General features: G+C 44.4%; 1 protein-coding gene across 1 annotated transcript in view; it reads right to left on the bottom strand.

The window, feature by feature from the left end:
• rims3 (regulating synaptic membrane exocytosis 3) overlaps positions 1-12,074 on the bottom strand; it is a 148,769-nt gene that overhangs the window by 36,332 nt on the left and 100,363 nt on the right. Inside the window, exon 2 of the mRNA XM_072247088.1 lies at positions 9,018-9,159. Within this exon, the coding sequence (XP_072103189.1) occupies positions 9,018-9,159 (142 nt within the window). The remainder of the gene's footprint in view (positions 1-9,017; positions 9,160-12,074) is intronic.

The following is a 12,074-nucleotide window of genomic DNA, read 5'->3' as shown; positions in this document are numbered from 1 at the left end:
TAGATAGCTGTGAGAGTCAGTAGGCTTATAGTAGACATCAGTAGATGAGATATGGCCTCCTTTACTGTAAAGATGAAGTCACACTCAGGTTAGAGGAACAACACCTTATATTCTGCCTGGGTAGCCTCCAACCTGATGGCATGAACACTGACTTCTCAAACTTCCGCTAATTCCCCGCCTCCCTCTCATACCCCATTCGTTAGTTATTTATATACACACATTCTTTTTTCTCTCTGTCCTTCTTCTCCCTCTGTCCCTCTCACTATACCTCTTGCCCATACTCTGGGTTTTCCCCTCCTCTCCCTTTTCTTTCTCCCTGGGCCTCCTGTCCCATGATCCTCTCATATCCCCTTTGCCAATCACCTGTCCAGCTCTTGGCTCCATCCCTCCCCCTCCTGTTTTCTCCTATCATTTCGGATCACCCCCTCCTCCTCCCCCTCCCACTTTCAAATCCCTTACTCACTCTTCCTTCAGTTGGTCCTGATGAAGGGTCTCAGCCCGAAACGTCGACTGTACCTCTTCCTAGAGATGCTGCCTGGCCTGCTGCGTTCACCAGCAACTTTGATATGATGGAGCTGACTGAGTTTGCAACATTCTGCATCTTATTTCAACCCTGTGCAGTAGTCCCTGCCATAGCAGACGGTGATGCAACCAGTTAGAATGCTCTCCATGGTACATTTGTAGACATTTCTGTGTCTTTCCTGACATACTAAATCTCCTCAAACTCCTAATGAAATATAGCCAATGTCATGCCTTCTTTGTAACTGCATTGAAACGTTGGGTCCAGGATAGACCCTCAGAGAGGTTGATACCCAGGAAGTTGAAATTGCTCACCCTCTATCAGATCACTTCTGATCCCTCTCTGAGCACTGGCATGTGTTCCCTTGTCTTACTCTTTCTGAAGTCGTCAATCAATTCCTTGGTCTCATTGATGTTTAGTGCTAGGTTGTTGCTGTGACATCATTCAACTAGCTGATATATCCCACTCCTGTACACCTTCTCGTCACCATCTGAAATTCTGCCAACAGTGGTTGTGTCATCAGGAAATTATAGATGGCATTTTGGGGTGTCTATGGTGTCAGGAAGGGGTAGCACCTCTGGTGGGGGAACATGTTGCGTCCTTTTCAAGGCGGTTAGTCCACCTTTGGTCCCCACCTGGCACTCAGCTCTCACCTGTGGCTCCATGTAGCTATTTGTATGCGACAGCGGCCACACCCCGGGCAACGGCTTCGACAAGCCGGCTAAACCAGGTGAGGGTAGCCGACGGGTCTCAAACCCTCGGTGAGATAGGGAGTTGTCTATCCCAACATGTGAAGACAGACTCCAGCGGATTGAATGGACGAGACCAATGGAAGGTCCAACGGTCAAGAAGGCGGTCTCTGCAAGCGTCGTGGAACGTGTAGAGCAGGACACTGCGTCTAGTCCCATCTCCAGCCGTCTCAACTCTGTCTTGCCACTGGATCCAGATGGGAATTGGGAAGAGAGAGTGAGGCTGACGCTGCACAACTCTCCCTCACTTAAATCCAAATCACGCGCTAGTTAATGGTGTCAAGGTCCTCATTGACATTGATGATGGACGAACACACAGATAGCATTTGAGCTCTGCCTAGCCCATCTCTGCTCTTGTGGTGCTGCTGTTAGTGGAACACTCTTCTGTGGATTGAAAATGGATACCAGTGTTTGATGAAGAGTAACAAGGGTAAACTCTCCTGTACAAGTACTGGCTGAAACATTTTACAGCCCAAACCAGACTCAAGGCCTCTCTGTGAATCTGTGCCATAGTTTTTCTCTGCTCAGTTGAGGAAGTGTGATGCAAATGCTATGGGGCATTCACTTCCATCGCTCATAAAATGTGACATAACCGTGAGGCAAGCTTCACTGGACAATGTGGACCATAATATGTGAGTACAGTGTCTGAGACCATCACTTCCTTTGTCTTTTAGAAAGCCACCTCACACTGTTTCATAACTTGCAATTTCTTCGCGATTTGTTGTAATGGGTTCAAGGAGTGGAGCACAGTAGCCAGGTTTGGCGGGAACCTGTTATACTAATTCACAAATCTTAAAAAAGGACCACAACTGTGGCATGTTCTTCAGCCTTGGGGCATCCACCAGTGCTTAAATTTTCTCAGCACACTTGTGTAATACCTTATACATTGATGGTGTGACCACAGTAAGTGATGTTTAGTTTAAAGTGCAGCATGGGAAATGTTCATACCAAAGGTCAGGAGAAGCAATAAAGACAACAGTTCAACTACATGGGGGAATAAAGATATACATAAAAATTTTGATGAAAAGACAGCTGTCTAAGAAATACAGAAAAAATAGTAATGACGTTAACAGTAGGGCATATGGAAATATGAGAGCTCTTGTCAAGAGGGAAGTTCAGATTGCCAAAAAACAGGCTGAGAAGGCAATCATATTGCTGGTAATGCTAAGATTGACCCCAAGAGATTTTTTCAATACTTTAGTAGTAAAAGAAAAGTTAAGGAGGAAGTTAAGTGTATAAGGATTAATAGTGGGTGATAACTTATGCAGAGAAGGACATAGTGGATACTCTTAACTCATACTTTGCTGATCTACTCACCTGCAAAGATGTTAGCGTTATGCCAGTAAGTGTAGAGAAAAATAAGGTTCTCTTAAGTGACTTAGAGATCTTAGAAAGTGAGGTGCCACTTCAGCTAATAAAACTGAAAGTTAATAAATCTCCAGGGCCAGACACATATTGTATATCCAAGAGTACTTAAAGAGGTCTGTGATTATGCATACAAACTCCTAACATGTATTTTGCAAAAGTTAGTGAAGATTGGAAATGGGCTAACAGTGTCCCGGTATATAACAAGGGTGACTACACTGATCCTGGTAACTATAGACCAGTAAGCTAATGTGTATCGTAGGTAAGTTAATAGAAACATTAATAAAGATTGAGATGAAAAAGCACCTGAGAAGAACAGGCATGTTAACAGAAAGCCAGCATGGGTTCAGAAAGGGAAAATCATGTTTACTAATATATTGGGATTTATGAAGATGCAACTAAAATATATGATAACTATTGGTATAACTTACTTGGATTTTCAAAAGGTTTTTGACAAGGTACCCCATGAAAGGTTAATAATCACATTACAGGAGGTAGGGATTCACAGTAAGGTGTGTGAATAGGTGCTGAATTGGCTCAAAAACAGAAAACAATGAGTTATGCTGAGAGGATTATTTTCACACCTAGAAGATGTTAAAAATGGGGTTCCACAGGGATCAATTTTGGGACTGCTTAAGTTTCTAATTGACATTAATGATTTGAATTAGCACATAACAAATAAACTAGTAAAGTTTGCCAATGACACAAAATTAGGAGACAGGCTGATAACAGAATCAATACAGATAGATCTAAACAAAATCCTGATGTGGGCAGATAAATGGCAGATAAAATTTAATAATAATAATAAACAGATAAAATATTACATTTAGGAAGTAGCAATATTAGATATAAATCTACAACGGGGAGTCTTGAGTTAGAAAGTGCAGTATATGAGAAGGATTTGGGTGTCCTGGTAGACTCATCACTATCAACATCTAGACAATGCACAGAAACAATTAGGAAGGCTAATAGAATATTTGGGCGATATAATGCGCTCAGTGGAGTTCAAGTCTAGAGCCATTCTCCTTAAGCTGTATAATGTGCTTCTGAGGCTACATCTTGAGCACTGTGTACAATTTTGGTCTCCATACTTTGTGAGGGATGTGAAGGCACTAGACAGAGTTCAGAGAAGAGTGACTAGAATCGTTCCAGGTCAGCAGGGTATGAGCTATAAAGAAAGAATTAAATCTTTTTCGCCTAAGTTTACGTATAATGAGAAGACACGATGGAAGTGTACAAAATGATTAAAGGTATCAGTAAGGTGGATGCCAGCTGCTACTTACAAAGTTTATCCATCATCAAGGACACAGGGCCATAGGTGGAGACTGGTTAAAGGGAGATTTTAGACCAACATCAGGAAGCATTTCTTTACACAGTGAGTTGTGGACATTTGTAACAAACTACCCTTTAGTTGCGTAGTTTGAGAGTAGTACCTTAGAGACTTTTAACTCGATAGTAATTTCAACACACTATGTGGATAGGAATTTGGCAAGCTTTGTTGGGCTGAATGGCCTATTCTTGTCAAAAACCCTCTAATGTTCTAATTCACACTTGTTACGCCAAGCTCTAAGCCCATCATCTTCTAATCATTTTTAACACTGTCTTAATATTCTAGATATGTTCCTTGTCATCCTCACTGGTATCAATAATGTCACCCTGGAAACACTGAGTGACTTGGCAGCCATGCAACACCTGGTCTATAGCTTTCTGCCGGAGTGCAGGTGCAGATGCTCCAAAAATAAGCTTATTATAGTGATAAAGCCCTTTGTGAGTGTTTATGGTGAGAAATACATTGGACTCTTCTTCCATATCTATCTATAAGTTGGCTTTGGTTAAGTTCACTTTGCTGAAGTGTTTCCCTTCAGAAAGGTTTGCAAAGATATCCTCTACTTTGGCAGAGGATATTTACCTACTTTCAGTACTGGTTTGACAGTGACCTTAAAATTACCGCAGAACCCGACAGATCCATTCTTCTTGTCTTCTGGGACCATAGGCTCCACTCAACCTTAGAAAGAATTCCTTCAGTTTCCATGTGATCTAGCATACTGGTTACTTTATCACAGATGATATCAGAACTGGACGAGCTTTGCAAAACTTGGGTGTGGCATTTACATTTAACACTATTTTACCCTTGATATGTTTGAGTTTTCCAATGCCTTCCTTGAACACTGCTGTGGTATCATCCGCTACCTTTCTTAATTTGCTTTTAGTTGACTCTATTACAGGGAATGTGGCATCCAAATGGTAGGTGGATCTCCAATCAAGTTGTAGTTGTCTCAGCCAATCTTGTCTCTACGGCCCTCCTGTTTTTACCACATACAAGCCCAATGTGGCTTGTTGTTTGTTGTAATTCACTGTTAGGATTATCCCTCCCAAAGGAATTATCTTTTCTCCAGTATAAGGTTTTAGTTGGATATCTGCTAGTTTCCGTTTAATATCTTTGAAAAGTCATTCAAACTCAATTCGTGGACTGACTAAAACAATTGAGCCAGTGTTCGATTCCATTTTAATTAATTTGTTGTTCACTTCTGGTGTAAGCCATATTGCTTGTCTATTGTTAATTTTCACACTAGAAATCTCAAGGCTACGCAGTCCTGTGCCACTTTCATCATCAGATTTTTAATTAACAGCGTGCAGATTAGTGTTATTTTTGAAACTGTAACTTGACTTTTTATCTTTTACTCTTTACTGTGCTGTCCATTTATTTTTGGTTACTCGACATGCACTTTGTGTGTGATCTGTTTTGTTACATTTTCTGCAACTTTTGCTTTTAAACCTGCATTGGTCTGGTGTATGTGAACCCCTGGCACAATGGTAACACAATTTGTAAGGCCAGGCCGATTTCTGTTTGGACGTTGCAATTTTGTTCCTGCTCACTTTCATTCCTGTCAGCAACTCAATTGTGTCTCTGTTTCCAGTGATACAGCTATTTCAACCGCTTTCCTAAATATAAGTTTTGCTTCAGTTAGGAGCTGTTTTTGAATGCTTTCTTGTAAGATTCCACAAACTAAATGATCTCTCATTAAGCCCATTACCAAACTGACAATGCTGGACAGTCTCTTCTGTTTAGCCCTGTAAGCTGAAATGGACTGCCTTTCATTTAGATTCTGCCTATGAAACCTAAAGCATTCTGCAATCAACAATGTTTCCTGCATTACTTTCACAATACCAGCAAAGCTCATTTCGGCTGGTTTGGTTGAAGCAGTCAAACTTCTAAGCAAATCACCGTATATGCTTTTCCACCCAATGCACTCAGTAAAACTGGTACTGGTTTCTCATTGGCTATTCCATGTGCTTTAAAATACTGCTCAATCCATTTAGTATACAAAATCCAGTAACCTGTTGTGCAATCGACTGCATCTATCTTCCAAATGTAGCCAGTCATTTCTGCTTTTAAAAGCAATATATTTTTAATTTTACCCAGTACTCTCTGTTTATGAACCCCTGTGAGTTTATCCGTTTTCTGCATTTTTTTAAAACTCAGCTATTTTTGTCACTTCCTGGAGAGGAACATGCTGCTTTTTTTTAACCTGACTGACTGGCTGTGGTTTTGTTTTTGAACTCGAACAGCTCAACAGCCAGGTAGCTGTTTCAGGTTCGTTTAAAATTTCCTTGCTGCCAGTGTTATATTTTGTAACTCTGAAACATAAAAACTAATTGAAAGGAAACCTGGAGCTGGGAATGTGCGTCTAACTTCATTTATACTTCAAGTGAGGTATGATGCGGTGGTGTCATGACGTATGGAATTCATTTATTTTTACATATGAATTATTTAAAAGAACAAGAATAATCAAACAATATATTTGCAGTATTACTGAACTATTAATACACAACAGAAAACATTCTGTCTGATTTCATCACCTCCTTTCATGTGTGTGACTGAGAGAGGCTGCAAAGGGCTACAGACACAGCCAGACCCATCACAGGCACAACCTTCCCCACCATCGAGAACATCTTCAAAAGGCAGTCTCTCAGGAAGGATTGTCACCCTCTGCAACATGCCCTCTCCTCATGACCACCTTCAGGGAGGAGGAAGAGAAGCCCAAATCCCCACACTCAACATTTTAGGGACAGTTTTTTCCCGCTCTGCCATTAGATTTCTGAACGGTTCATAGACACTACTCACTATTCCTCTTTCACATTACCTACCTGCACTCAGTGGCCATTTTATTAGGTGCGCCTGTACGCCTGCTCATTAGTGCAAATATCTAATCAGCAACTCAGTGCGTAAGAGCATGCAGACATGGTCAAGAGTTTCAGTTGTTGTTCAGACCAGACATCAGAATGGGGAAGAAATGACTTTGATCGTGGAATGATTATTAGTACCAGACAGGGTGGTTTGAATATCTCAGAAACTGTTGATCTCCTGGGACTTCCACACACAACAGTCTCCAGAGTTTAAAGAGTATGGTGCAAAAAAAAGCCATCCAGCGAGAAGCAATTCTGTGGGTGAAAACGCTTTGTTAATGAGAGAGGTCAGAGGAGAATGGCCGGACTGGGTCAAGCTGACAGGAAGGTGACAATAATTCAAATAACCATGTGTTACTACAGTAGTGTGCAGAAGGGCATCTCTGAATGCTCAACACATCAAACCTTGAAGTGGATGGGCTACAGCAGCAGAAGACTATGAACATACACTCACATGAACATACAGCACATACCTAATAAATTGGCCACTGAGTGAATCGTAATTTTATGTCTTGCACTGTACTGCTGCCACAGTACAATAAACTTCATAAATCAGTGATCATAAACCTGAAGCTGATTCTGAATGCCATCAACCACCTGTACTTCACTGTCCATTTTGTGTTAAGTGAATACAAATAGTTATTCAGCTTATTTTTGTAGTTATAACTATCCATTTTGATACTGTTTCACTCCCTCCCATTCGATCATACGTGGGTAGGGATAGGGAGGTGGTATCAGTGAATGTTGTGCAACTCATGGGTGAGTAGGGGCAGGATATCTGGATCATCATCTGACTCATTGAATCAACCCATCAGTGTCTTTGCAGGTTTAATATTGTGACTTTGCAAATAATACTTTCAATATTTTATGTGACTGTCATCTGGCTGCTACAACCTGGATAAGAGAGCCAGAGTGCTGGGCATTCACCAAAACGGAGGGCAGTAACAGGATGAAGTGAATGGATTATCTATCACACATCAGCTGCTGACCGGAGACACAAGAGACATCAGGGGCAGCAATCCACCAGGGGAGCTCAGCGGGTTCAGGCAGCATCTGGACGGTTTAACCTGTCACCTGGACTGCAAGATAGAGACCAGGCTGAGGAGGAGTGATGGAGCAAGAGCTGGCAGGTGATAGGTGGATCCAGGCAAGCGGGGAGGGAATGGTGAAATGCAGATTAGGGAAGTGAGAGTGGGAATAGTGCTCAAAATTGGGAGGTGATGGGTGGAAGTGACAAAGGGCTGAAGATGCAATCTGATGGGGGAGTATGGTGGAGCGTGGACGAAAGAGGAGGAGGTGGGGAGGAGTTTGCAGGTGATGGGCAGATGGTGAGGGTGGGGGAGAGGAAAGGGTTGGGGTGATGGGGGTGCTGGGCTGAGTTGTTGAGGAAGAGGGAGTAAAGGGACAGAGGGGAAGCACAGGTTTTCCACAAAGCAGTGTCTTAACCTGCTCTGGTCTCAGCAAGGTGGAGGAGGTAACAGATATCGGATGCAAAAGATAACACAGGAGCACATGCTTGTGAGTGATTCCCCCATCCTGAAGAACTCAGTAGGGCCCTGGACAGTGGTGGTGAGGGAGGACGGGTGTTGTACAGTCACAGGGGAGAGGGCCCGAGGAGGGAGGGTGTAAGCACAGAAGGAGGAGACGGTGGAACGGAGAAGGTACGGTTGATGATAGGACCAAGTGGTCACACCAACCACCAATGCTTGCCTCTTCAGAGAGTGCAGGAAGATGGGCGGGGACCAGCCAGAGACGTACAAGATAATTACGAGTTCAGTAGGAATCTTTTTTTTCCCCGTAGCAGAGGTGCCTAAAACAAGAAGGCATAGGTTTCTGGTAAATGAATTGTGGGTGAATTTTCATCACCCAGAGAATGCGTTAGCAACGTGAACACACTGCCTGAGAGGGTAATGGAGGCAGCGACGCTCACAACATCAGTATCCAAATATACTCCTGACTCACCACGGTGGAGAAAGCTGTGGACCAACAGCTGATAAATGGGATGAGGGTAGATCAGTATGATGGTCTGTACAGAGGGGTGGGCTGAAGAGCCAGTTTGTGTGCTTACTCTAGAATACGGGCAGCAAATAGACACAGAACCTGCTGAAGAATATGCAGATAAATTATTGGCTAAAACCTGGCATCTTTTACACGGTCACTCTGAGAGTGAGCTGCCTGCCATGGGAGAGACTCACTTGCCATCTGAGCTGTTGCTGTTGGTGCTGCCATCTGTCGACTCCCTGCTGCCCTGTCGAGTCACACGGTTTCGCATTTCCACAGCGATCCCCGTCTCCGTGCTTCTTCGGATGTTGCTCCGCAACTTCTTCGTGGCTGCCTCTGAGGGACCAAGAGAAAGTAAAGTTTACTACGAGAGAATGCCTTACCGCAGAGGCTGCAGCGCCTGCCAGTTTCACTGTGTCCCCACTCTGAACCACCTCCCCACAAAATGCTCAAATTAATCCCAGTTCCAAACTGTACCTCGTTTATACTCAGTCTTACTCTGTGCCCCTGTCAGTGAAGGGCACTCTCTGTGCCCATGTCAATGTGGGCACTCTCTGTGCCCATGTCAGTGTGAGCTCTCTCTGTGCCCCTGTCAGTGATGGGCTCTCTCTGTGCCCATGTCAGTGTGAGCTCTCTCTGTGCCCCTGTCAGTGTGAGCTCTCTCTGTGCCCATGTCAATCTCAGCTCTCTGTGCATCCACATTCAGTCTGTACCCATTAACTGTGCCCGTTCACTCTGTGCCCGATTTTAGCATCCACATACACTCTGAGCCCGTTAACACCTATTCTCTTTTCACACTCCTGATAACACCAAGACCCTCTCACGGCTTCAGGTAACTGTTGTCGTAGGGCGGAGAGACCTCAGGGCTACACACGCATAGTCAGCTGACAAAGGGTGGTGAAAAAGGCAAAAGGCATCGGTCAGAGCAGAAAGTGCAGGAGTTGGGATGTCACGTTGCAACTGTACAATACAACAGTGAAACCTCATTTGGATTATTGTGTGCAGTTGACCATATAACCATATAACAATTACAGCACGGAAACAGGCCATCTCGGCTCTTCTAGTCCGTGCCGAACTCTTACTCTCACCTAGTCCCACTGACCTGCACTCAGCCCATAACCTGCCATTCCTTTCTTGTCCATATAGCTATCCAATTTTACTTTAAATGACAATATCAAACCTGCCTCAACCACTTCTGCTGGAAGCTCGTTCCACACAGCTACCACTCTCTGAGTAAAGAAGTTCCCGCTCATGTTACCCCTAAACTTTTGCCCCCTAACTCTCAACTCATGTCCTTTTGTTTGAATCTCCTCCACTCTCAATGGAAAAAGCCTATCCACGTCTATCTACCCCCTCATAATTTTAAATCCCTCTATTAAGTCCCCCCTCAACCTTCTATGTTCCAAAGAATAAAGACCCAACTTGTTCAACCTTTCTCTGTAACTCAGGTGCTGAAACCCAGGTAACATTCTAGTAAATCTTCTCTGTGTCATCTAGATCATCTGGTCATTTAGATAAATAAAGGGATTCGTTAAACTGGAGAGGGTGCAGAAAAGTTTCACAGGGATGTTACTGGGGCTGGAGGGCTTGTGTCACAATGACAGACTAGTGCTTTTTTTTAACAAGTTTTGTTGCAGGTCGAGGGGTGACCATACAGAAGTTTAAAAAATCATGAGGTGCATAGATAAGGTGAAAGGTCACAGTTATTTTCCCCCAGGGCAGGGGAGTGCAAAACCAGAAGTTCTACATTTCAGGTGAGAGGGGAAAGATCTTAAGGGAGCCTGAGGGATGTTTTTCACAGAACGGGTGGAATGAGCTCTCAGTTGAAATGGTAGAGATATTACATTAGGACTGGTATATGGATAAGAGAGATTCAGAGTGGGGTTTCCCAACCCTTTTTATGCTGTGGACCTGACCAGTACGTGGACCCCGATTCGGAAGCCTTGATTTAGAAGGATATTGATTAAACATGGGCAAATTGAACTAGCTGACATAGTCATTTTGGTCAGCAGGGATGAGTTGGGCCGAAAAGCCTATTTCTGTGCTGTATAACTGCTGTCTCTAACCCAGTTTCATTCTCTGCCATCTGTTAATTCGGCTCTCACTGTCTTGTTGCCCTGGCTCACTCGGTACCCAACTTGTTAACATGCTGCAACACACACAGCATGCTGGAGGAACTCAGCAGGCCAGGCAGCACCTACCTGCCGAGATCCTTGATCAGGACAGGAAGGAAGGGGGAAGAAGGTGGGGGGAGGGGAAGGCATACAAGCTGGGGGGGTGAGACCAGACGAGTGGCAAGGTCGGCGTGGAGGAGGGGGGACGAAGTAAGGAGCTTGGGGGTGGATAGGTGGAAGCAGAAAAGGGCTGAAGAAGGAATCTGATGAGGGGGGACAGTGGATGATGGAAGAAAGGGAAGAAGGGCAGAAAAGGGAAGTGAAGGGCAGGGAAGGAGAAGAGAGTGGGTGAGAGGATAATTGGAATGGGAAATGAAGAAAGAGAGAAGTGAGTGGGGGGGGGTGTTGGGAAAAAATGCTTGAGAAATCAAAGTTCATGCATCAGGTTGGAAGCTCCCCAGACCAGAACATGAGGTGTTGCTCTTCCAACCTGAATTGAGCCTTATCATGGCAGTGGAGGACTGACATATCAGAATGATAATAGGAAGTGGAATTGAGGTGGCCACCAGGAGGTCTTGCCATCTGCAGAGGTGCTCGACGAAGCAGTCCCCCAGTCAGTGTTGGGCGTCTGGTTTCACTGATGTAGAGGTGGGCACACGGGAGCACCGACCGGATACAGTAGACTCACCAGACTCACCGGTGAAGTGTTGTCTCACCTGGGGCCGTGAGTGGTGGCCAGGGAAAAGTCTATTCCACTGAGCCACTGCTGCAGTCTGACTGCCTGTAGCAGACCCTCCCGGGCCTCAGCCAGACCGAGCCGAGTGACTTCACTCCTTGTCCTGGACTTCACACTTCAGCACAAACTCTGACACAAGTAAAATGATCTAAGCTGCTGGAATTTGTCCTAAAGAGTGAAATCCCAGCAATTGTGAAACTCGGGAATAGAACACCAGCAGGTGGCACCTTGTCCACAGGGAGCAGCAAGGATGTGGAAAACATTACTGAATCCCAGCAGGGTTGCTGCTGAACCAGAGCAATCAATGCCAGGCATCACTGCTCTGGGCAGGGTGGAAGTACTGGAGGAACTGCTGACCCCTTCCCTGGAATGGTTCAATGGCCAGGCAAGCGACAAGAGAA

Source organism: Mobula birostris, chromosome 30 (assembly GCF_030028105.1).
Source record: "Mobula birostris isolate sMobBir1 chromosome 30, sMobBir1.hap1, whole genome shotgun sequence".
Taxonomy (NCBI): domain Eukaryota; kingdom Metazoa; phylum Chordata; class Chondrichthyes; order Myliobatiformes; family Myliobatidae; genus Mobula; species Mobula birostris.
Note: the sequence above shows the minus strand (reverse complement) of the source record. Positions and strands in the feature narration are given on the sequence as shown.